The sequence below is a fragment of the Odocoileus virginianus genome, chromosome 4 (assembly GCF_023699985.2).
Source record: "Odocoileus virginianus isolate 20LAN1187 ecotype Illinois chromosome 4, Ovbor_1.2, whole genome shotgun sequence".
NCBI lineage: Eukaryota > Metazoa > Chordata > Mammalia > Artiodactyla > Cervidae > Odocoileus > Odocoileus virginianus.
The window spans coordinates 35,899,501-35,927,045 of record NC_069677.1 but is presented as its reverse complement, the minus strand read 5'-3'; the positions used below and the strand labels follow the sequence as shown (position 1 = coordinate 35,927,045).

Sequence of the window (27,545 nt, the reverse complement as noted above, 5' to 3'; positions counted from 1 at the left end):
TTCCCAGACAGAGACAGTTTATTTACAAACATGAATCAAAACAGGTTTATACTTTCCTACCTCCACAGTGGATTTTCGTCTTACAAAATAGATTGGCTACCAAAATCCTTCATAAAATCTGCCTTCCCCTTTGCAGTGAGAAATAAGCAAAAAGTCAAAGGTTAAAAGATCATGCACAAAATATTATATTCCCAAATATAATTATACAAGTCTTTTAACTTCTTCACAAATCAATGATAAAAGATTAACTAACTTATACTTCACTATATTTTGTAGCACTTTAAGATTTTTTTCATCATATATTTATGTCCACATTTCACAAACAACATTATAAAAAGACTGTCCACTTCTTTTCTTAAAATGGGAAAACAAAGCCATAACACTTTAAAAAATCAATTTGCAGAGCATAAACTTCTTTTTATAAGAACAAAACCTAAAATAAACTCATTCAAACCAAAAAAGCTTCAACATAAACTCTGTGTGCTTCCCAAAGGAATTCTTTCCACTCAGATTTTGGTTGGTTTAGCCTCTCTTGTGGGCTTCCCTGGTGGCTTAGTGGTAAAGAATCCCCCTGTCAGTGCAGGAGACGTGGGTTCAATCCCTGGGTCAGGAAGATCCCCTGGAGGAAATGGTTACCCACTCCAGTATTGTTGACTGGGAAATCCCATGGACAGAGGAGCCTGGTGGGCTACAGTCCATGGGGTCACAACAAGAGTTGGACATGACTTAGTGACTAAACAACAATAAGCCTCTCTTGCATCTAGTGGTTCTTGTGTATCATGATTCCCAATTATTATTCCAAAGAAAATTTCAAGGAAGACCTTCAAGCAAGGTGGGATACATTATCACATACATAAAGGCTTTATTTATTTTTGACCTCGTCACACGGCTTGCAGGATCTTAGTTCCCCAACCAGAGATCAAACCCAGGCCATGGCAGTGAAAAGGCCAAATTTTAACCATTGGACCACCATGGAATTCCCAATATAAGCTTTAATGAAACTCGAGATGCTTCATCAGAAACAGTGCTTGGCCCCCTTTTTCTTTCACTCTCTCTTTTCATCTGAGAGTCCTTCAGAGATCTAGAAGGGCTAGATTTATTGTCTATAGTTACTACAAAATTTGGGTCACAACTTTGGGGGGAAATGCCATTTTAAGGAATTTTGTGCATGTATTATATTTTCTTTGTTTCCCTAGAGATGGATAACCTCAAAATAAGATCCAAACATTGGTTCCTTCAAATGATGTAAAAAAGAATAGTATTAAATGAGGTTAGCTATCATAGAATAAGAACTAAAGTCCAAGTTTGTTACGGAAAAAAAAATTGATCCTGCATATGTCTGTGTATATGGAATAATGATCTACAAAACTGTTGAAGAAGAAGCCAATACAATTTGCCAGTCTGACAAAATGGTTGGAATGTATAATTGGAAGATACCTTATAAAGTTCAATTCTCTGATTTTAGAGGACAGGCATAAAAGGCCCAGAGACGGTAAGTGACTTGCCTCAGTCCATTAGCAGGTTAATCTGTATGATTATTTTTATACACACATAGGCACACACACATATACTCACTGTTGCATTTACTTCTGTACATAAAATGCTCATAACTTAAATAATAAATGAACAATAAATATGCAGATTCTCATTTGTTATTTCATCCTCATAAGTAGGAAATACCTATCTTCCAAATGAGTAAAAAGGTTCTACTTTCTTTCCACTGGTGAGTTTACTATATCAAGGCTTGGCTGTATGTCTGCTTTCTGCAGTGCCTGAAAGAAGCACAGATTGGATCAGTAGGAAGAGTGGCAGGAAGGAGCAAAAACATAGTCAAGTTGAATCAGAACTGGAGCTTCTTTCTGTGTCAAAGATGTCCCACTGGCAGTGAAGGCTTCACATGAAATGAAACTTGGTCTGTTGTAACTTCAGACCTAGCTGGAAGGTGATAATGAAGGGTATCACCACAAGAGTATGAAGTAGCTCCTCCAACCATAGAGAGCAGAAATGACTAGTGTATATCTCATCTAAGTTACTGAACTATGAACTTAGGTGACTTTACTAGGTGTAATCATAGTGTCTAATTATTTTAATTTGTTATGCATATAAACATCAAAATATTTAGGCCTTATATTCAATATATAATAATATTAATAGCTATTTTACCTCTTTCCATAAAATTATTTGTGGATATAATTTTAAAGTCACTTTTTTAAAACTTAAGGTAGTTTTTTTTTAAAAAAACATAATTATCTTTAATATTCTTTACTGACTTTATCCTGAAAAATCTTGTCTAGCTATGTATATTAACATTAAATAACTTAAAAAAATAAATGATACATTATATATACCAAAATAGCCCCATTTTAAAGCTACACAAGTGAAAAGGTTGAGTTTTCCAGAATAAACTAGACCCTTTAAAGGCATTTTTCCTAATTTTAATATTAAATGTATCTTCTTCTCTGACTATGCCAAATATATACACACTATTCTTAGTAACTTATGTCAGATGTAGCAGATGTAGCCATTATGAAAACATTGGGTTGGTTCACTTGTCTATTTTTACCTGTTTTGTAAAGGAACATTTATTCTAAATCTAAATAAATTTGCTCCCAGAAGATCTCCCCCAGGGAGATGGCATAACCAAAAAACAATGGTGTGCAGATATCCAGTGCATGCAACTTCATATTTTCTAGTAATAGTGGTAGAAAGTAACTTTCAAGTATTATCATAATCCAACTGGACTTATAGATAGCTATCATATAAATTAACACTGTAAAGGAAGAAAGTCATTTGAGAAACTTGTCCTTGCCAGAACAGCTTTGCCAAAATTCCCATAGGAAACAAAGCCACCTATCCAAAAAGAACAGGGCATTTGGTACCCAGCACTGACCTTGAAGTACCCATATTTAACACTGCTCTGAACTCAAAGTAAACTCTAGGAAGTTGAAGAAGAGCCCACATTTTCTTTTCTCATTAAAGGTCATCCACAGTGAGTAGAATTTCTTCTAAAAAGAACTTGATGGAGTCAATACCCAAGCCTAATTCCAGCTCCTAACCCTGCTGTCTATAGCTGTGGTCATTAGTAGTAATTTGATTAAAACATGAACAGAGAGACTGGCCCACTTAGAGAATCAGATTCAGATGTTTTTGCACTTAAGTTACTCAAAAGCATTTCTTAAAATTAAATTAACATGAAGTCTGCAGGGAATAGAGATTCCATAATTCATAAGTAATGAGAGGAAATTAGTCGACTAAAGAGCCAATGTCTTTCCAAAGCAGGTGCAGGAGGTCAGGAGGGGCTCGAGCTTTTCAGAAATCTCACTCCTTCACAGGTTTTGATCCAGCCACTTGATGTAACTATTCCTAGTCCGAATTCCCACTGAGAAGTTGGTCGGCCAACTGGTGAAAATCATGCACCCGTGGAAGCCATCCTCAAAGTGATCCAGGGTCACCTCCACACCCGCACTCTCCAAACGCTTTGCATACATGATTCCGTCGTCTCTTAGGACATCGTGCTCACAGGTCAGAATATAGGTCTTTGGGAGGTGCCGCAGGACCTCCTGGTCTGCGATGAGTGGGGCCGAGCGGGCATCCAGCAGCTGAGGGATCTCCTGGACAATCCTGGAGTTGCCAGTGGTCTGCATGACAGGCTTATAGTTCTTTGTGATGGAAGTGGGCAAAAGGGATGTCCAGTTTAGACGGGCCCTGAGGGAAGAAGCCTCGTCCACATCCAGTGACGTGTGATTGTTGACTATCATTGCCTGGACAAAATCATAATTGCCATTGAAGTAGTCCACCCAGTACTTCACCATGACATACCGGGGCAGAATGGGGGTGTTCATATTTTGCTGATAAGAGGGTGTATTAAAATCTAAAGCTTGAAGAACTGGATAAATTAAAGCTTGCACTTTGAGCTTGTTTTTTAGGTTGGTATCTTGACTAAACTGGAGAAGAAAAAGCAAACACATTATTTCATTTCACTTTGAATGGCCACCACCATCACCACCACCATTCAAGTTGTTGGATATTTACTAAGAAAGGTGTGATGTTTGCAACTCATAATTTTGAGTGAACACTTCGAAAGTACGTGATCTCTTAGGTCTTTAAACGCCCATCAACACTCTGTATCTATCCTTTGGCATAATACTCATCATGCTGGGTGTTATGGTTGGATAGTTTTGTATTCCCAAGAAAGGCCCCAAAAGGCAGGGCCTTACTGGGGAGAAAAAACTAGTCTGACTCTTCCAGAGGACATGGGTATGCAAAGCTAAATGAACAGATGATGGGTCTCCAAAGTCTTTTAATAGGACCTCAGGGTCTCTCCTCTGATGAGCCTAGAGTCCTCACAGTTGGTGAGAGGGAGGGAATTTCAATCATGCTGGCAGTGCACCTTCCATTGTACTTCATGAGTGTGTGTCTGAAAGTGCAACTGAGATGGGAATGTGACTGAACCCTACCACTGCAGAACTCCATTCCCCCAGGTCTCCCCGAAATGCAAATAGATTGCCTCATTTTGTAATTCTAGTGTCTAAAATGATATATTTTTTACATAACATCTAAAAGGCAGCTCTAGGTCACTGTGTTTCACAGGTTACTAAACAATCTTCAAGATAACTTCAGCCAAACAATTTTGTTTCACAACAGACTTTAGAACCCTATCCAGAGGGAAGATGTAATTGCTCTGTAAAAGCAGTTTTTAATACATGCCAAGAACTGTACATATATCATCTCACTAAGTCCTGGCAACAGCCCTTCATTAAGATGGCACGATCCTCATTTTCCTGAGACTTGCCCAAAGCCGCACAGCTCCCCTAAGGGGGCCTGGATTCCACCCAGTTCTGTCTTGTTTTAAAGCCCATGATTCTCTCCCTAGTGCACCAGGACATGTGGATAGCAAAACCACCAGTGCCAAGCTTAGAACTAAGTTCTTTAATTACAGCAAAAGAGAAGAAATCAGGACATACCACAAATGAAAAGGCAGATACTATTTGAGAATGCCAAAAGAAATTTGGAGGTAAGAAGATAAAAATGCTATTCTTATTTAATCCAAAAGAGGGGGAAAAAATGTACTTATCTTTGAATTTACAAAGCTGCCCAAAATTTGGGATGCCATTAGAGCTAGACAAAATTTAACCAAGTAAAACTCAGTGAGTGAGTGAAGTCGCTCAGTCGTGTCCGACTCTTTACGACCCCATGGACTGTAGCCTACCAGGCTCCCCCATCCATGGGATTTTCCAGGCAAGGATACTGGAGTGGGTTGTCATTTCCTTCTCCAGGAGATCTTCCCAACTCAGGGATTCAACCCAGGTCTCCTGCATTGTAGGCAGACACTTTACCATCTGAGCCACCAGGGAAGTCCCTGAAGTAAAACTCAGATTAACATATATTTCAACATTCAAAGTGGCTGAACCACTTAACTTAAAAGTTAACATTTAACTTTTTCTTTTATATTAACAAACACTTTAAAATTTTTAAATTTGGGTCCAAGTTTAAGGAAACAATCTTAGCAATTGAAACTTAAGCAAAAATACTGTTTTTCAAGTCCAACATGGAAAAGGAGCAGAGAATACTTCATTTCCATGCATATCCCTGAGGGGCAAGGGTAGGTTGCTAAAATGCTAGCTCTCCTCTCTCATTAATTGTAATCAGGGCCTTTCCAAGGACTCAAAGATGACACTTCTTTCAGTGACCCATTTTCCTACTTCAGAAAGATCTCTGAGAACTTTCCAGTGCAGTCATCTCAGTAACCTGGCCCCCAAGTAACCAGCCTACCCAGCGAGGCCTTCGCCATGCCCAGTGGACATGTGCTGTCTGCTGAACACTAACATGCACCCTCCTTTCACCAGCACCTCAGGGATCTCTGTTACCTGTTGGCCCAGGGCAGCTGCCAAATTCCCGCCAGCACTGTCACCAGAAATGCCGACTCTGCCTGGGTCAACTGAATACTTGTGTAAGACTTCTGGCTGGAGGAAGTACTTCGTGGCACGTACAACATCGTGAATTTGCTCAGGAAAATAAACCTTTGGAACTAGCCTGTATCTGTGAAGAAAACACAAAGTCTTTACAGGTCTTTTAAAGGTTAAAGGGAAACTAGTTCTTTTGAAACCATGAACAAACAGGTAAGGAATTATAATAAATATAAAAATAAACCATTTTTATACAATTCAAATGCTTAGTTTAAAAAATGTAATGACTTTGTCATATATGTATGGCTGAGTTCCTTCGCTGTTCCCCTGGAAACATCACAACATTGTTAATCAGCTGAACCCCAATACAAAATAAACAGTTTACCAAAAATGCAATGATTTTGTAATAGTAATTTTTTCTATCAGTCACCAAACCAAACAGGCAAAACAAAAATCTACAGCTATCACCAAGGAAGATAACAAAAATTTGAAGTAAAAGGCAGATGTTGATTATTAAAATACAGAGAGAACCACAGCAGATTCTGGAATACTATTTCTGGAAATCAGTGTTCCATTCACAACACTTCTGGGTTAGAAGGTGACTTGGCAGCACTAACCACTTCATTGGTCTCATGTTTATTGAGCCCACATGGTATTTTTCATGACTTACTTGATAAATAAAATCGTACTCCAGTAAAGAGGTCAGGCCTTCCTGACATTAAGCCCAAGCAATGTGTTTGCTCCTTGGAAGGTTGAAACTAAGATTTCAGCTGTCAACCAGTAAAAGGGGAACCAAGTTTCCAGAAGGCCCATGGCAGGCCCTCTGGGACACTTCTGACGCTTCTTCTACCACGTTACTTTTCAAGATTAGAGTCTCTTTGCAATTCTACTCTGTACACTTAGTTAAGACTAATATGCCCTAAGAGCCCCAAGAACCTTGGTTTTGTCAAATGCCCCTCTTGTAATGTCATCTTATGAATCCATTAGTAGTCTCAGCTTGGAGCATCCCAAGGTCTCCACCCTCCTTTCCTTGTTTATTATTTCTCACTCATCCTTTAAGTTTTACTTGAGAGTTTCCTTCCTCCAAGAAGTCTTCCGTGAGTTTAACTCCACTTGCTTCTGGGGCTGAGCTGGCCACCATTCCTTGATAATTCTATGTGCTGGGGTATATTGCTGTTTATATTGCCTCATATTAGCATGACTTCTTTCTGTATTTCCTCTTAAGAGTGTGTTCTCTGATATCAGGATCTGTGTGTTTCCAGTGTATATTTATCAATGTGCTGAGCACACAATCATCCATCTAGTAAACCTTTTTTGAGTATTAACATATCTTCATTTTGCAAATGAAGAAACTGAGGCATAGAAAGCTATTTAACTTGTAAAATAAATCAAACACCAATCAAAATAAGGGAGGATAGAAACCAATTACTTAATTAAAATCTAATAATAGTTAATACTCAAGTCCTCTGATTTCAAATTTATAATTAGCATATTTATTCTCAGAAATTATTTTTTTCTATACTACTCTACATAGGCCATTCATTTCCCCCATCTAAATTCCAGATATATAGTTAATTAAATATCTTGACATTCTGGGAGTTCCCTGGTGGTCTGTTGGTTAGGATGCCATGCTTCCATTTCAGGGGGCACAGATTCAATCCTTGGTCAGGGAACTAAGATCCCAAAAGCTACACAGTGCAACCACCAAAAAAAATCTTGACATTCCGTGCAGACACAATCAGATCAACAAATATTTGTGAAATACTCTGATAAACAGTGAATGTATATCTTGGTCTTTCAGGAATTACTACATTTTTTAAAACATAAAATGCAATAAGAAATTCCCTTAGTGGTTGCCCTGTAACAGATAAAATAAGTTATCTAATTTCTTTTCTACTTTTCCATCTGTGATGACCAAGTAATCATCTGAAATTATTTTTCTCCAGTTGATTTTCACAGTGCCTTAGTGAAGCTCCCACATCTTTGGAATGGGTGATAGGAGTACACCACTTTGTCCAGTAGGTGGAGTCATCTCATATGATTCTATTTACCATCAGTTCTGGGATGAGGTTTCAATTTTTTAATTTCATTATTACCAAGCTGAATTCTTAATTCTTTCAATGAAATAAGAATAAATGCACTTTATGACTCGAGGTGTGAAAATAAAGGCTGTTTTGTCTCAGAAAGATGCCAGACAGCGTGAGAGGCTGTCTTCCTGGTGGGCCAGGGGCTGAGAACATGTTGTGCTATGTTCTGAACATACATGTGAACCAAATGTTCAGATGTTGTCTCACTAAAGATCTTAGTGACTTTTGAACCAACAGGAACTGATAATCTAAAAAACAGTCTATTGCCTCAAATCTTATGAGTTGATTAATGGTGCTAAGTTGCTTCAGTCGTGTCTAACTCTTTGCGACTCCACAGACTGCAGCCTGCCAGGCTCCTCTGTACATGGGATTCTCTAGGCAATACTTGAGGGGGTTGCCATTTCCTCTTCCAGAGCTGATTAATAACTGGCTCAAGTAACAGAATAAACAACCTAGTCCTCCTGGTTCCCCTGAAGGTCAGTCTCCTAAACTGCTCCTCCCCTTATCTTTGTTCATTCTGGAAACATTCTCTAGTTTTAGTCACTAAGAAAGGATACTATTTTCACAGACTGAAGAATGCAGTCAAACTAGATATTTCTGAGGTCATCTAGTGTAAGATGAACCTTCAAAGGAGCTCAGAATTGACCTGAGAAGCATCACAATAGTTCTGTAATAGCATTACAGACACAGAAAACTGAGAGTCAGGAGGAGATTTATGAGTGGTATAGTCAAAGAAAGCATGCATAGATACATGTACCTGCTGCTTTTGTTCAAGGCTGTGTCCCTGCAAAGTACTCAAAGAGGATTCTGCCTTTTCCCTCCCCAGTTGTATTGAGTTAAAGCACCTGATGAATTTGTGGTAAATACAGTCTCAATTTGCCTAACTCAGTGAAGGATAGATGACTCTGCAGTGTTTAGCTTCTGCCTACCTATTAAAACACGTGCCTCCTACCAAAAGAACAAAGTTTGGTGTAAACGCGAGAATGAGGTTTACTCAATTTAATGAATATGTACACTCTATAAAAATTAACTTTTTCCTGCTAGGTGAGGCACCTCACCAGGTGCTCTACAGAGGTTTCGCTCAAATCTCAGAGCAAATCTGTGGGTTTAAGAGTGTGATCATACAGCTCAAAGGGGATGCATAGCCAGCCTACAACACCTAATAAGTGGCAAAGCTACAATCCAAATTTATACCCCACATGCCTCATCCTTTTAAAATATTCTCATTCTTCAAAACCCACAGACTTCAAATGCACATGTGTGTTCTTCCTACCGCATCAAAGCAGTAAATTCTCAAAACTGTAGATTTCTCACATCCTAGAACTTCTCTCATGATTTCAGTGTTTTTGCAATATTCTCAAAACAAATCACCTGAGACAGCGTCCGGCACATGGTACATCTTTAATTATCTGTACATGATAAATCTTTAAATAAATTTAATAATTTAATAATGATATTTTTATTCATCCCAAACAAAATTTTAATTTTCTTTATACCTTTTATATATTTAGTTTATACCTTTTATATATTTAGTTTATGCCTTTTATATGTAAAATCTGTCATTATAGCAGTACTATTATAGTAGGGAAAATATTAAGCCATATACCTTAAAAGACATTAAAAAAAAGAAATTGTTCCTTAATCACCTACTCTTCAGGCACGTCTCCAAGGGCTGTCTGTAGGCCCTGCATGGCTCAGAGTTTCTCAGCTCTGTATGCACCTTAGGATAATCTTGGGAGATTTATAAAAAACAAAACACTGAGGTTTCAGCTCCTCTACAAAACATTCCCATTAATTTCATCTGAGGTGGGGCCCAGCATATCTGTCTTTGAAGAAAAAGTCCTCCAAGTGATGCCAGGGTTCTGAAATATCACTGAATCCAGCTGTACCATCAGTATCCTCTGAACACATCTTCCTGTTCCTGTTCCCAAAGCATTGATCCCTCTCTCCATCTCATTAGCCCTTCACCCAGCAATTCCGTACCAAATGTTCCCATTCTTTAAGTCTCATCTCAAATGCAGCTTCCTCCATGAAAACTTCTAAGAGCCTAGCCAAATGCAGCTCTCCTTTTTTTGAGCCCTCAAAGTCTCAATAAGTTGTAACAGACATGCCAGCTACTAGGAATAAACAGAAAGTCATAATTATGTACTAAAGTGGTCCAGGTATAAGCTGTGCCATTTCCACAATCTGTTAATTCATTACCTACTTTATTAGTGAGCAGAGAGATGGAGCAGTGCTCAGAAAGACTGACAAACTCCTCCTTAAGCCAAAGGTAGATACATGAGTCCAGAGTTGACGGGGGATGACTCTGGAAATGGAAACCCTAAGTGACACTAGTGTTCTGAGAGTGTTATAAAGTACATTCTTCCTCAAAATAACCTGGCCTGGAAACACTAGGACAGCCTTCGGCAGTGGGCAAGGACACAGTTCTATTCATGTAGTGCCAGGCGGGTGAAAGGTACACGATATTCTGGAACGACATTCTACTCCTATTTGATTCAAGAGGGAGACAAAATCACATTCCTTTTTTGCCCCCTGCCCCCACTCCCCACCCCCCCTTTTTACTGTCTCCCAAGAAGAGCTCAATAGATTCATCTTGAGAACATAAAAAATGTTTATATTTTGCTCAGTCTTAAAGAACCTGTATGTTCAGCAGGGGTTATCTGAAACAAGTCAACAACTACACTCTTACTGTGCTGTTTGAGGAAGACAACTCCAGAGAAAGAATCTGTTTATTCTTCTAATAGGTAAAGCTTCCTTTCCATTAGAAGAACATATAATAAAATTTATAATAAAATTATGAAACACTGTGAATAGATAATTGTTTCTCTTTTCATTTGTGCAATAATGTTTGCGCATAAAGGCTGAAGAAGGGTTTTCCTTTCTGTTTCTTCTCTCAAAATTGCCTTCAGAGATAGCTTTGACTGTCAGTCATTCAGCAAGGGAGAGCCGAGCTTGACAAAATCTTGGTTGATTGGACAATAAGTACATTCAAAAGAACCGACAGATGTCAGGATGTATCACCAAAATCCTAGGAGTGACTGATTCTAGAATTACGGTCCACTCAAACAATGTGATTCCTGACGCTGTTTACAAGTTAAGGCTTCCTGAGAGGTCGCTATGGACACAGCTGGGAGCTCCCCAGGCCTCCCTTCCCTCATTCAGACACCAACGCTGCTTTTAACCTCAAGGGGCGCTAGAGAGCCAAGCAGCCCCTCCGCGGCCACTGGAGCCCCACAGGCTTGGTACCAAGTCCCTCTGACCGCCTTTCTCTGAGATTCACACGCTAAACTGAGCTCTGGGCTCAGGTGTGGATGGAACTAAGCTTCCCTACCTCACTGCTGCCTACAGCACAGGCTTTCTGTACAGCTTCACCCTGCTCCCCACAAATTCTAAAAGCCCTAAACCACAGAGAGAAACCAGTGGATTTTTTTTTTTAGTCAAAAACAGAGTCAAGAAGACTTTACCTTAATATGTCTAAAAAGGAGACATTCATTAGTTAATGATTGTTAAGGATCTAAAACAACCTACTTTTTAAAAAGAAACCACAATATTATCTTTCTGTAGCATTAAACTGTTTGTGACACTGGCCTTTAGGTTTGCTAATACAGTGGCCTGGACCAAGTGAAAGGAAAGTTTGGGCCAAATCTCCCCTTTCTTGGAGGGAACCCTGAAGAGTTCAGTCTGCCCACCTCCCCGGGCTGCCTGGGTCGGGGTGATACGTGAGGATTTCTCCACTCAGGACAGGGGGGAAGGGCAGGAAATGGAGCAGAGGGCAAGTTACAGTGAGCTGACTGTCACGTCGTGTCTTTCAGAGTATCTTGTTTGAACAACTATCAACATGTACGTCTCCCTGTGCCTCCTAGAAGCTTTGTGATTTTGTCAGCTTGCACTCATCTAATCTTATGGATGAGGAAGATACAGTCATAAGAGTCCCATTGCTTATAACTCTGTTAGCAGCAGACCAAGATACACACTCCAGCTTCCTTCCTGTCTCCTGAGCAACGTTCTTCTTTACAGCTCTGGCAAGTTTTAAGTTCTCTGTGCATACTGCTACCTGATATTTGGTGAATGGGTAAAGGTCTCCATCAACACAAAATAGAAAGTTTGAGTGTAGCAAAGACTTAAGCAAAACACAACTTGAAGCCACTTTTCACAACCAAAAAAGCTAGAATTTAATAATATCCAGCATAATAATACTTTGTTATTATCTCCCATTTTATCTTTTTGTAATGGAAGTACGATGACCACTTAATATTATATTGTATGTACAACATACTGATTCAACATTTATATATGACATATGACTACAGTAAGTCTAGTTACCATTTGTCACCATACATAGTTAATACAACATTACTGACTATATTCCCCATGCTACACATTAGCATCTTATCTTTCAAAAAAATTAAATATTCCTTTTCCCTGATGTTTTATGGTTTTACTATTGTGTTCATTATATAAACTACAGGTAAAAAGTTATCATGTTATAGTTAAACTGCACTAAACTTTATGAAAATAAGCTTATAAACATAAACTTCCCTCCCAGGTTATGTACATGAGGATACATCCATGTATTTTTGGTATTATAAGATGAACTCTTTCATTTATTTCATAAATACTTATTGTGCAATTATGTGTAAAAATAGCATAGTGTTGTTGAAGCTACTGAAAAGAAGTCATGGCCTATTTTTATGTCTTGAGATCTTTATCTACCTTAGTTGTTAGATCTGTCCCCAGAATCTTGAGCCAATACCAATGACGTTAACTCAGGAGTTCCAGCTCATGCTTGTGTTTCATGTGAAGTGATTTCATCCTCAACCCTTGCCTATCAGCTTCCTCAGATTACATAGAACCTTCCAGAAGGCCATCCCCACACTGAAACAAAGCCATGACAGCACTACCCACTTCTGTTAGCCTCAAGGATAAGGAGCAGTTGTGTCCAGACAGCCTCCCTGCTAGGAGAAGGAATTCCAGGAGAACCCAGAGTCCACCATCCTTCTGAAAGCTCCCACGTAAACACCCATATTTCTTATCTCCAGAAGCATGAGTCCCTCCATTAGTCATCTCTCATATTTCATTTCCTTAATATTCTCATCCTCCTCCTTTCCTCCCAATCCCTCTCATTTCCCCATTTTGTACTTCCATGACCAATTCACTCCTTTAACTAGGTTCTGCTCATCCTTAGGAGTACAATTCAAATCTTTGAACTAGATAACACCTTACCTATTAGATGCCTCCATCACTACTTCCCTTTCTACTTCAAATCACTTATCATGTTTAACATTATTTGTTCAAGATTTGCTTTCCCATCTAGATTGTAAACTCTATGAGGGCAGAAATTATGTTTATCTCAGTCACACTGTTATGCATCAGAATTTAACACAATAGCTGGCACATTACAGGATGCCAATAGATATTTATGGAATAAAGGAAGGAAGAAAGAGGTGAACAGTGAGGAGAAATATGGTCCCATGTCAGACCTCTGAACATACCTTCCAAGAGAAACATCACAGTCATATGATGTTGGCCATACCTCAAGTAGAGCATAAAGGTTATGTGGCTCTTCAGGGGTTGGCTGGCCTGGATGGATCCTAATCACCTTAGCTCATTATTGCTGCAAAGAAAAGTTCTGTGACTTCCAAACATGTTGATGAATACAGTTGGACCTTTCTGTCCATCGGCTAGGGCACTGAGCCTCCAGACTTGCCTAGTGCCTTAGCGCATCCAAGGTCCTTTCATCTCAGATGTCCAAACTGATTCTTGTAACAACTCTCTGAAGTCACTAACCATCTCAAAGTGTATTCATTCATTCAGTTCAGTTCAGTTCAGTCACTCAGTCATGTCTGACTCTTTGTGACCCCATGAACTGCAGCAGGACAGGCCTCCCTGTCCATCACCAACTCCTGGAGTTTACTCAAACTCATGCCCCTTGAGTCGGTGATGCCATCCAACTGTCATCCCTTTCTCCTCCCGGCTTCAATCTTTCCCAGCATCAGAGTCTTTTCAAATGAGACAGCTCTTTGCATCAGGTGGCCAAAGTATTGGAGTTTCAGCTTCAACATCAGTCCATCCAATGAATATTCAAGACTAATTTCCTTTAGGATGGACTAGTTCTATCTCCTTGCAGTCCAAGGGACTCTCAAGAGTCTTTTCCTACACTACAGTCCAAAAGCGTCAATTCTTCGCTACTCAGCTTTCTTTACAGTGCAACTCTCACATCCATATATGACTACTGGAAAAACCATAGTTTTGACTATATGGACCTTTGTTGGCAAACTGATGTCTCTGCTCTTTAATAGGCTGTCTAGGTTGGTCATAACATTTCTTCTAAGGAGTAAGCGTCTTCTAATTTCATGGCTGCAGTCACCATCTGCAGTGATTTTGGAAACCCCCAAAATAAAGTCTGTCAGTGTTTCCACTGTTTCTCCATCTATTTGCCATGAAGTGATGGGACTGGATGCCATGATCTTTGTTTTCTGAATGTTGAGCTTTAAGCCAACTTTTTCACTCTCCTCTTTCACTTTCATCAAGAGACTCGTTAGTTCTTCTTCACTTTCTGCTATAAGGGTGGTGTCATATGCATATCTGAGGTTATTGCTATTTCTCCCAGCAATCTTGATTCCAGCTTGTGCTTCTTCCAGCCCAGCATTTCTCATGATGTACTCTGCATAGAAGTTAAACAAGCATGGTGACAATATACAACCTTGACGTATTCCTTTTCCTATTTGGAACCAGTCTGTTCCACATCCAGTTCTAACTGTTGCTTCCTGACCTGCATACAGATTTCTCAGGAGGCAGGTCAGATGGTCTGGTATTCCCACCTCTTTCAGAATTTTCTGCAGTTTGTTGTGATCCACACAATCAAAGGCTTTGGCATAGTCAATAAAGCAGAAATAGATGTTTTTCTGGACCTCTCTTGCTTTTTTTGATGATCCAGTGGATGTTGGCAATTTGATCTCTGGTTCCTGTACCCTTTCTAAATCCAACTTGAACATCTGGAAGTTCACGGTTCACGTATTGCTGAAACCTGGCTTGGAGAATTTTGAGCATTACTTTACTAGTGTGTGAGATGAGTGCAATTGTGCAGTAGTTTGAGCATTCTTTGGGACTGGAATGAAAACTGATCTTTTCCAGTTCTCTGGCCACTGCTGAGTTTTCCAACTTGGCTGGCATATTGAATGCAGCACTTTCACAGCATCATCTTTTAGGATTTGAAATAGCTGAAGTGGAATTCCATCACCTCCACTAGCTTTGTTCATAGTGATGCTTCCTAAGGCCCACTTTACTTTGCATTCCAGGATGTCTTGCTCTAGGTGAGCGATCATACCATCGTGTTTATCTGGGTCGTGAAGATCTTTTTTGTATAGTTCTTCTGTGTATTCTTGCCACCTCTTCTTAATATCTTCTGCTTCTGTTAGGTCCATACCATTTCTGTCCTTTATTGTGCCCATCTTTGCATGAAATGTTCCCTTGGTAACTCTAATTTTCTTGAAGAGATCTCTAGTCTTTTAAATAAGTGTCTCAGGTCTTTCACTGGCTCACAGGTGTATTGTTCTTCTGCTGTAACCTGCAGGGTTTCTGTAAAAGAGTCAGACCCAACTGAACAAGTCAGACCCATTCTATTGTTCCATATTTAACTTCTTTTAAAAAAATCTTAAAAACATCCTATCTATCCTTCTTTGTCTTATGATACACCTGGGCTGAAAGAACACTTGAAGATTAGGCTCATGTGGAGAATCCTCATAGTGCCAAGTAAAACAAGACCACCTTCTGTCCTTTCCTCAGGACTTTGAGGAGCTGGAGCTGCATAGGAAACCACTGAAGAGGCCCTAAAGTCAGTTCACTGGCCCTGGGCTTCAGGGCCTTGATCTATAACGGGGTTTCATCTGCCTAAACAGCTGCAAAAAAGAGGTAACCTATGAATGGGAGCTCAGCTGGCAGAGAGAGGCAGAGGGAAGGTAAGCAAGGTCAGGGCATGGAAAGTGGCAATTGTTGCCGTAAACCCGTCTCTTGGCATCATTAGCTTCCTTCAGTGTTAGTTTTCTTTTTTTCAATTATTTTTTTGAGATTATCTTCCATTATAGGTTATTACAAGGTATTGACTATAGTTCCCCGTGCTGTATCAGCAAACCTCTGTTGCTTGTGGCATATCTACTTTTTAAAAATAAGAAATGTAGCATTCTATTCATACTAAGTCAAACAAATAGAATCAAAATGTCATAGATTTTTTAGTTAGGCAAAATTTCATAAGTTTTCTAAAATATATATAAAAATTGTTTATGTGTTTGTGTGCTTAGTCGTTCAGTTGGGTCTGACTGTTTTGCAGAAACCCTGCAGGTCACAGCAGAAGAACAATACACTTGTGAGCCAGTGAAAGGCCTGAGACACTTATTCAAATGGCAGGTACCATCAACAGAGAAGTAAAACAATGTAGTAGGTTGCCTCCTATGTAAAGTCTTAATGGGGCTTGGGGCCTCTCTTGTTTCCTTGGCTAATATGGTTCTGGACAATTGTCTGGCCCTTGGTTGTCTTCTGGCAGAAAAAGGCAGAGTTTGTACATAACTAATACTTCCTGCTGCACTTGGATCAATGTGACAGGGCAGTCACACACTAGCTAACTAAAAGTCACTCAGTCGTGTCTGACTCTTTGAGACCCCAAAGAACCACCAAGTTCCTCTGTTCATGGAATTCTCCAGGCAAGAATACTGGAGTGGGTAGCCATTGCCTTCTCCAGGGAATCTTCTCAACCCAAGGATTGAACCCATGTCTCTTGCATCTCCTGCATTGCAGGCGGATTTTTTACCACTGAGCTACCAAGGAATCCCCATATATATGTATACAAAAGTTTTTCTACTACTCTTGATAAAGGCATGAGAAAGAACATCAAAAAAAAAAAAAAGAGCTGGAAAAATTGGAAAACATAAACTATATGAAATGGGAGCACTGAATATAAAATATAAAAAGTGAAACAAACTAGATGAAAGTATAAAATCATCAAATCATTCAGTTGTTTTTAAACAAGACTGTTCATTAGAAACATATCTGGAGCTTTGGAGGAAAAAAAACAATACCTGGGCATTTGTATTTTTCAAAAAATTCCAAGGTAATTCTGGTATGCATCTGGATTTTAAAAAGTGATTACAAGTTTTTCTATTAAATGGTAGTTTTGATGATATAGAATTCTATTATTTTTTGGTTGATCAATCATGATACAATGGTATTAAGTGGGTAATAGCTACATAATCACAATAATAAAAGTTTATCAGTTTTCACAATCAATAGCCAGACAAAAAATAAAAGATAATTATAATTGTAAGCCATAGTGGGAATATGATTAACTTAACAATATAAAATAATTACATACAATTGAGGCGTCAAGCAGAGTGATGTGGTAAGTGGAAGTGCATACATGCACATGTTTTTATCCGCCCATCCAGCTATGTCTTTTGGTTGGTGCATTTAATCCATTTACATTTAAGGTAATTATCAACATGTACGATCCTATTATCATTTTATCAATAGTTTTGGGTTTATTTTCTGTACGTCTTTTCCTTCTCTTGTGTTTTCTGCCTAGAGAAGTTCCTTTAACATTTGTCGTAAAGCTGGTTTGGTGGTGTTGAATTCTCTTAATTTTTGCTTGTCTGGAAAGCTTTTGATTTCTCCACCAAATCTGAATGAGAGTCTTCCTGCTGGGCAGAGTATTCTTGGTTGTAGGTTCTTCCCCTTCATCACTTTAAATATATTGTGCCACTCCCTTCTGACTTGTAGAGTTTCTATTGAGAAATCAGCTGATAACCTGATGGGAGTTCCCTTGTATGATATTTGTCATTTTTCCCTTGATGCTTTTAGAATTTTATCTTTGTCTTTAATTTTTGTCAGTTTGATTACTATGTGTACTGGGGTGTTCCTGGTTGGGTTTATCCTACCTGGGACTCTGTGCTTCCTGGACTTGGTTGACTATTTCTTTTCCATGTTAGGGAAGTTTTCAGCTATTACCTCTTCAAATATTTTCTCAGATCCTTTCTCTCTCTCTTCTCCTTCTGGGACCCTTATAATGCAAATGTTGGTGTGTTTAATGTTGTCCCAGAGGTCTCGTAGGCTGTCTTCATTTTTTTTTTTATTCTTTTTTCTATATTCTGTTCTGCAGCAGTGATTTCCACCATTCTGTCCTCCAAGTCACTTATCCATTCTTCTGCCTTAGTTATTCTGCTACTGATTCCTTTTAGGCTATTTTTCATCTCTGTTTGTTTGTTCTTTAGTTCTCCTAGGTCTTTGTAAACATTTCTTGCATCTTCTCCATTCTGTTTCTGAGATCCTGGATCATCTTTACTATCATTATTCTGAAGCTTATCTCCACTTCATTTAGTTGTTTTTGTGGGGTTTTATATTATTGTCCTTTCATCTGGGATATAACTCTGCTTTTTCATCCTGATTAACTTTCTGTAATGTAGTTTTCTTTCTAGCTGCTGTGAGATTGTAGTTCTTCTTGCTTCTTCTATCTGCCCTCTGGTGGATGAGTCTAAGAGATTTCTGTAAGCTTCTTGATGGGAGGGACAGGGTGGGAAAAGCTAGGTCTTGCTCTGGTGGGCAGGGCCTTGCTCAGTAAAGCTTTAGTCCAACTATATGCCGATGGGTGGGACTGTACTCCCTCCCTGGTAGTTGTGCCTGAGGCAACCCAGGCCTGGGGTCTACCATACAGGCGCTATGGTAGGGTTAATAGTGACCTCCAAGAGGGTCTATGCCAAGGGGGACCTTCCAGGACTGCCACTGCCAGTGCCCCATCCCTGGGGTAAGCCCCTGCTGATCCAGCCTCCACAGGAGACCCTCCAACACTAGAAGGTGTTTTGATTCAGTTTCCTGTGGGGTCATAGCTCCTTTTCTCTGGGTCTTGGTGCACACAAGATTTTTTTTGTACCCTTTCCAAGACTGGAGTCTCTGTTTCCCCAAGTCCTGTGAAAGTCCCATAATCAAATTCCACTGACTCCGAGGGTCAGATTCCCTGGGGATTCCCAGTCCCTTTGCAGGCTTGGAAGCATGATATGAGGCTCAGAACCTTCACACCAGTGGGAGAACTTTTTTGGTATTACTGTTTTCCAGTTTGTAGGTCACGCACCTGGCAGTTATGGGATTTGATCTTATCCTGATTGTACCGCTCCTACTGTCTCAACTGCGGCTTCTTCTTTGTCTTTGGATGTGGGGTATCTCTTTTTGGTGGGTTCCAGTGCCCTCCTGTCTGTGGTTGTTCAACAGTTATTTGTGATTGTGATGCTCTCACATGAGGAGAGAGCACACGTCCTTCTACTCCACCACCTTGAACAAGAAGCCCTTCAATGTTAGTCTGATTCGAGCTCAAAGAAGCATAGGAGCCTGAGGTGTGAGTCCACCTGATTTATTCAATTCTTCCCTCCACCAGTGTGACTTCATGCAGGTTACTTAACTTTATGGACCTCAGATTCCTCATCTATGAGGAAAATTATCAAAATACTTATTTTGGATGACTTTTACGAGAGCTAAGCAAAACTCTTTATTCATTCATTCCATAAAGAGGTATTAAAGGCTCTTCTGGTGTTCTGTGACTAATTTTCAATGTGTGTTTGTTTGCTGGGGGGCTGGGGGAGGGGAGGGGCTTGTCCCATACCTCCATCGAGCAATGCACCAGACATCAGTTGGGTGTCTAACAGTTCAACTCAATTCTGAGAGTATCTATGGAAATAGCATCAAATTCCACAGATTAAGGGATCAACAATTGTTCTCTGTGGTTCAGTCAGTAAAGAATCTGCCTGCAATGCAGGAGACCACCTGAAATGCAGGAGACCTGGGTTCAATGCCTGGGTCAGGTTGGGAAGATCCCTTGGAGAAGGAAATGGCAACCCACTCCAGTATTATTGCCTGGAAAATGCCATGGACAGGGAAGCCTGGTGAGCTACAGTCCATGGGATCACAAAGAGTTGGACACAACTTAGTGACTAAACCACCACCTACAAAACTGTAGGATGCCCCCCTTACTTAAGGCACCAGAAACAAGCCCAATTAATCACCTATGCTTCTCAGCAAGTTATAGACCGGAGGTTCCAACAATCCCCTTCAACACAGGCTGCCAACCCCAAGACCAAGTACTTCTGACCACCTGGCTATAAATCAGAGGGTTCCACGACTTCCTCCTCAGGCTCAATTAATTTGCTAGAGTGGCTCACAGAACTCAGAGAAAGGTTTTGCCCTCTAGGTTACTGATTTATTATAAAAGGATATAGCTCAGGAACAGCCAGATGGAAGAGATATGAAGGGCAAGGTACATGGGAAAGGTTCAGAGCTTCCATGTCCTCTCAAAGATGTACCACTCTCCCATCTACATGTGTTCACCAAGCGGAAGCTTTCTGAACCCTGTCCTTTGGGTTTTCACAGAAGATTCATTACATAGGTATGACTGATTAAATCACTGGCCACTGGCAATTGATTCAGCCTCCAGCCCTTCTCCCCTCCTCAGAGACCAGGGTGTAGGAAAGTTCCAGCCCTCTAATCACATGGTTGTTTCTCCTGGCAACCAGTATCCCCATCCTTAGGTGCTTCCAAAGGTCATCTCATTCACAAAACAAAGACATCTTTAATACTCTGAAAACAGGAAATTTCAAGGATCTAGGGAGCTGTGAACCAGGAACTTTGGATGAAGACCAAGTACATATGAAAAATATATATTTGGTCATCTGTATGATAAAACATATATTTCTTACAAGTCGCAATATCACAAATGTCCTCTATCTTCCAGGGACAATTCCAGACACTAGTGATCAGCTATGAAGCAGACAACCATCCCTAAATTCTCTGCCTTCACAAAATTTACATCTTCTATTTCTACCTGATACAATAAACACATAATAAGTTATATATATGGTCTGTCAGTCCACTGATAATTGGAAATAGTTTTGAAAATGTGGAGAATTTTAATTGATAATTTTGGAGAAAAATAGAAGAAAAGTGGACTGAAATTTTAGAGGTGTGAACGAAGGCCTTGTTGAAAGGACAATATTTGGACAAAGATCTGAAGGAGGAGAAACAGTGTACACATAGCACCTGCACATGTCTGCCATGGAACACCATGATTTTTATGTTACTACAATCACTGAAGTTCTTAAAACTATTTTTCACATTCTTCAGTTCAGTTCAGTTCAGTGACTCAATCATGTCCAACTCTTTGTGACCCCATGAAATGCAGCACACTAGGCTTCCCTGTCCATCAGCATCTCCTGGAGTATACTCAAACTCATGTCCATTGAGTCAGTGATGCCATCCAACCATCTCATCCTCTGTCATCCCCTTCTCCTCCTGCCTTCAATCTTTACCAGCATCAGGGTCTTTTCCAATGAATAAGTCCTTCCCATCAGGTGACCCAAGTATTGGAGTTTCAGCTTCAGCATCAGTCCTTCCAATGAGTATTCAGGACTGATTGCCTTTAGGATGGACTGGTTGGATCTCCTTGCAGTCCAAGGGACTCTCAAGAGTCTTCTCCAACACTACAGTTCAAAAACACCAATTCTTCAGCACTCCACTATCTTTACAGTCCAACTCTCACATCCATACATGACTACTGGAAAAACCATTGCTTTGACTAGACTGACCTTTTTGGCAAAGGGATGTCTCTGCTTTTTAACATGCTATCTAGGTTGATCATAGCTTTTCTTCCAAGGGACAAGTGTCTTTTAATTTCATGGCTGTAATCACCATCTGCAGCAATTTTGGAGCCCCCCCCCCAAATAAAGTCTGTCACTGTTTTCATTCTTTCCCCACCTATTTGCCATGAAGTGATGGGACCAGATGCCATGATCTTAGTTTTCTGAATGTTGAGTTTTAAGCCAACTTTTTCACTCTTTTTCCCCTTTCATCAAGATGCTCTTTAGCTCTTCTTTGCTTTCTCTCATAAGGGTGGTGTCATATCTGAGGTTACTGATATTTCTCCCAGCAATCTTGATTCCAGCTTGTGCTTCAGTCCAGCATTTCTCATGATGTACTCTGCATATAAGTTAAATAAGCAGGGTGACAATATACAGCCTTGACATACTCCTTTCCCGATTTGGAACCAATCTGTTGTTCCATGTCCAGTTCTAACTGCTGCTTCCTGACCTGCATACAGATTTCTTAAGAGGCAGGTCAGATGGTCTGGTATTCCCATCTCTTTCAGAATTTTCCACAGTTTATTGTGATCCACACATTCAAAGGATTTGGCATAGTCAATAAAGCTGAAGTAGATATTTTTCTGGAACTCTCTTGCTTTTTCGATGATCCAGTGGATGTTGGCAATTTGATCTCTGGTTCCTCTGCCTTTTCTAAATCCAGCTTGAACATCGGGAAGTTCACGGTTCATGTTCTGTTGAAGCTTGGCTTGGAGAATTTTCAGCATTACTTTGCTAGCATGTGAGATGAGTGCAATTGTGCAACAATTTGAGCTTTCTTTGGCACTGCCTTTCTTTGGGCACATTCTTCTTAGTTTCCCAGAAAAACAGCTAATATAGAACTGGTAGAAGCAACTCAAAACACTGATATTAATACTAATAATGATAATAATAGGCTATACTAAGAATAGTGAACACATCACTGTTTACAAGGTCTGAGTTATAGAACCTAACTCCAGGAGAATACCTTTTCCAACTCTTGGATATAGGAGAGATTCTCTTAAAGTGTTTATTGGTTTTTAGACATAAAAGGCAGTAATCAAACTATATACTATAGATGACTGATTGCATATTTCTCTCAAAATCTCAGTAAATTTCTTTTCCAGAAGTTTCTAAAACTAAAGTAAAAAAGATAATTTGAGGCATTATAAAGCTAGTTCAATAAATTCTATGTTACATCGGAAATCATTTTTGTGACCTCGGGAAGATCAGTTCACCTCTCTGGACTTTAATTTTAGATTTTATCACTTGTAAAATAAAGTAACTAGATAGTTACTTAGGATCCTTTCTTAAATTTTCTTGTATGACAATCATTAATTACTTACTCAATGGAGACAATGACAGCATTCAATTCCTCAGCCATGGCTGTGCACAGTTCATCATAATACCTGATTTCTAAAAGAGACAAGAGAGCAATCACTCATTATAAAGAAGTCTATTTAATACTGCTCATTGTTAAATTTTGCTAACTGTGGACTGTTTTAGACTCAGACTTAAGTTATTAATAGTAAGAACAATAAAAAGTAAATATGAACATACATCTCATTAACAGAGTTACAAGTACAAATACAAAAGAATTAACCTGGTTTCTGATAAAATGCAATTGCTATAAAATAACAGGAAATCCATACTAGATTACCTTCAAATGTGTTTTTAACTAAAAATTTCTTTCATAATCATCTATATAAAGTACATTAGATTCATTCTGATTTTGTAATTCTTCAAAGAGAATTTGAAAAATTTCCAAAAATCATAGTGAATAAGCAGTTCCTCCTTAGAACCAAAAATTTTCTTTTAATACCCTCATTTGCTTTGATTCAGAAAAGTCACCAATTTGAAGACTATGGTATTCTGTTTAAACCAACATATAACAAATAGAGTTTTAGGAAGTCTTAGCATTTCTTAGAAAGAGAATCCAAAAGTTTTTATATATTTTAATATGTAAAACTTTAATCCCTTAGCTGTTCTTTGGATCTATTAATAGTCTTACATTAAGTGGTAGATTGTCTCAACAGAAAGCCAAAATATACCTTATTTATAGACTTTCCCAGGCAGTATTAGAACCAGAAGTTCAATAACTACATAAACAGTTGCATATCTCCTCCAGACTGAGCCTTTCCTCTCTGACGGGACTGATGAGTCAAAACTGTGTGGAAAAGGCTAGGCTGACTCATAATCCATACCATTCCTGGCACTTCCACATCTTGGCCTCTGGTGTACTGTCTCTCCTGGCAAGTGTCCAAGGCTACAGATGCAATCTTTTCTAGGGCAGAGACTCTGTTTTACTCATTTTTGTTTCCCCATCATCCAGCACACATTAGAGTAACCAAAGATCCAGGTTTGCATACAACTATTTGAGGTTTTGTACCCAAAGTCCTATACCCCAGGAAACCTCTCGGCCCTGGGCAGACCTATATATTCAGTAATCATCTGTTGGAAATGTGAATAAATCAATGAATAAAAGAACAAATGATGAATATGGAGTTAAATGAAATGAGATTACTAGAGAAAGTTACACTTTTTGGCCTTTGCCACTTTTTATTTTTTTTAAAGACAAACCAGAACAAGTTGCCTTTGCCTCTTTTTAAAAAACTTTACTGTTATTTATGTATTTTGCTTCCTTAGTGACTCAGCCAGTAAAGAATCTGCCTGCAAAGGAGGTGACCCAGGCTCAACACCTGGGTTGGGAAGATCCCCTGGAGAAGGGTATGGCAGCCCACTCCAGTATTCTGGCCTGGAATTCCATGGACACAGAAGTCTGGTGGGCCACAGTTCATGAGGCTGCAAAGAGGTGGACATGACTGAGTGACTAAAAACAACAACATTTATTTATTTGGCTGCACTGGAGTTTAACTGTGGCATGTTGCAGCATGTGGGATCTAGTTTCCTAAAGTCAGGTGCCCTGTATTGGCAGTGTGGAGTCTTAGTTACTGGACCACCAAGGAAGTCCCACCATAGCCTTTAAACTTAATGGATGAAAATAATCTCTGGGCTGAAGATGAGAAAGTAGCTCCATAACAATTATGAGCAGAGGTAAGGCCCTTATCTCTCCTCCTTAGTATGCTTTTCACTGGCTGCTCCACTTGGCTGCCTGCCATTTTTAATGTGTATTCTGCTCATGAAAGTTATCCAATGCTAAAGAGAATGTTCTCGAACTTTTCAAGGTCATTTCCTTTTAACTGGGGCATACATTTAATATTTTCATCTTTGGTTTCATAAGCAGATAAAATGTTGATGAGTTAACATGTATACACAGAAATCCTTGTTCTATTTCATAGAAAGATGTCTTCAAAACACAAGTTAGTCTAGAGCTACAGATACCTGCCTCATATTTTGGCTCAACTTTACCTTGTTTGGGTATAGAAAGCAACTTCAGTACTTCACAATAAGTTAGTGTATGATTTAGATTACAGGAAATATTTTCAAAAGAGTCTGCCTGAATTAACAAACAAACAGGCAAAACTCTTGGTGTAGGGTAGCTATACAACTAATCATCCAAACCAGGATCCTTTCAAGAATGGAGAATGGGGAGGAGGGGATGCTATGAATAACTTTGCTGGGATGGTAGGGATAACTGGGACGCCTGGGGGACCAAGTCCAGTGGTCCCTTCTCCTTACCCAGTAAGAAAGTCAACCCAGTCATATATCTGCCAGGACCAGCCACAACCCCAAACAACCTAAAGGTGAGGACATACTTGCGCTTGCCAAGGCCCAGCCTCCTCCATGGATATAAACAACACTGCGTTTCAGAGGCTCTTCTGGCTTTGGAGGGCCTTCAAACACTCTGACTTCCACACCATCAAAGTCAGTGTCAGTCACCTTCACCCGAGCAGACGACCATGCACTTTTCTTGCCAAAAGAAACGATGATGAAGTTCAGCGCCAGCAGATGATGACTGAGGCCCAGGTAGTGTATCAAGTTGCTCTGGAGGAAGAGGGGGGAATGAGAGAGAGGGTGCGTCAGCTTTGTCATCACCTGAGCCACACTCACCGACCCTCAGCATTTGAATTCTTACATGCAATTGCCACTACCCTTGAGGACTCACTGGCCACTTTCAATAAAATAACACAATGTCTCTATCTTTCATTCCTTGAGCTTCCAGAGAATTTTCTTATGTGAGATCTTCTTTGATCTTCAGATAATCTCTGAGAGGGAAATGTGTCACTAGTCTTGTTTTATCAAGCAGGCTTAGATTAGCTGAATGTGCTTAGATTAGCTGAATTAGCTGAATGTGCCCATCTTGCTGGTTAACTGGAAGTTCTGCAACTCAAACCTGGGAACTGTGAATTCGTTTTTAGTCCCTTTCCTCATCCTAAATTAGCACATCACATTTCTAATAACATATGAGGAGTGAAGGAAGAATACTTTATTTGAATACACATATAAAAGAGGAAGTTTTATATTTACTGTTAAGCATTTAAAAAAATTTTTAAGCTTATATATTTAAGTGTGATTGTTTTGAGAGCAGGAGAAAGGAATGAGTGTGTGAGGAAGAAGAAGCAGAGTCAGCTGCAGCACTGGAGTTTGGAAGCAGAGCAGCTCAGACATAACCAGGAACTTTGCAGAAATGTGCAAAGAACATGCAGCCTGTTGTCTCTTCCTCCTTTAAGCTCTGAGACCATCAAGTTCTGCATTAAGAGTTCACAGGAAGTTATCTGGTTGGAAAGGAGACCCAGCCCTCTTTCTGCTCCTCATACAAGCTCTTCCTATTGAGTACACTTATAAAAATAACCTCCCTGCAAGACCTACAGGCCATGTTACAAAGTCAGAAAATGGGAAGCCATCTGGAAGCCAGTGACTAGTCAAGCTAGAGAGGCTCAGAAGTGTCACAGAGTGATTAGAAACCTTCCTGGCACAAAAGTATGAACTCAGATACTGTATCTCCTAGTGGCTCTCAAACTTGAAGGGGAGCAGATGAAGAGTAACAGTGTGCTTCTGTAGAATATGAAACAGAACACTGATGATTAGTGAAATATTTAATGCCATCATAAGATCAAGAAGACAATGTCACTAGTAGAAACAAGAGCTCTATGTAATCTGCAATTCACCATAATACAGCTTCCCAGCACACGCATGGAGCACACTGTTATGCCTCAAAGAGGACGCAGATGTGCTATGACACTGATCCTCTCTGTCTCTGGGCAGCCAAGTTCCTGAGCCATTTACCCCACTGTCTCATATAAAATATTATTACTGTATACATATACCCTGTCATGAAAAGAGCTGGAAAGACTGCATTATAGAACAATTAGCCAGTGTTCATGAAAAGCAAGAACCAGAAGCAATTTATCTAACCATGAACAGTTTTTCCAGCAATTTCATTGCTATCTAGTGGCTGCCAATATATGCAACCGCAAAGCAAGTGAGTATTAATAAAATAACTCAATTTCAGTATGTATCAATCGACCAATTTATTGAAAAAGTTAAAACAACTTTTACTGTTCTTGATATGAAACAAACAAATGTGTTTGTGCACACACACACATATAAAGAGGAGTCTAATCATAAGATTAAAGGTTTAAAGTCTTTGGCAAATTAGGAAGAGGTAATCATCATTTGAGTTTTGTGGTAACACATCAGTCTAATGGGGGAATATGGAGATGCACTGGGGCCTAGTTGAGAATTTCTGTATTCACTGAAATTTCTAGACTTCACACAATAAACCCTTGTGAATTAACAGAAAACACACAAGATCAATTCTATTTCTCACAGCCAAAGTAGCTCAATAGGCATGAAATAATAAAATATGAACAAAGAAATGGCAGGCTTGACTCATTACTTTATGGACTACATTTTTTGCTTTTGCTAAATGAAGACTTTATTAAATATTTAAAACAAATTATATGAGTTTCTTCAACTAAAGGAAAGCTGTAAAACAAGTGAAC

General features: G+C 39.5%; 1 protein-coding gene across 1 annotated transcript in view; it reads right to left on the bottom strand.

Annotated features, from left to right (window-relative positions):
* The window catches only part of NCEH1 (neutral cholesterol ester hydrolase 1), a 67,763-nt gene continuing 40,218 nt past the window's right edge, over positions 1-27,545 (bottom strand). The window contains exons 2-5 of the mRNA XM_020879598.2: positions 25,356-25,584; positions 22,986-23,055; positions 5,868-6,039; positions 1-3,944 (exon numbers count right to left, since the gene is read on the bottom strand). Of these exons, the coding sequence (XP_020735257.2) occupies positions 3,327-3,944; positions 5,868-6,039; positions 22,986-23,055; positions 25,356-25,584 (1,089 nt within the window). The 3' untranslated portion in view covers positions 1-3,326. The remainder of the gene's footprint in view (positions 3,945-5,867; positions 6,040-22,985; positions 23,056-25,355; positions 25,585-27,545) is intronic.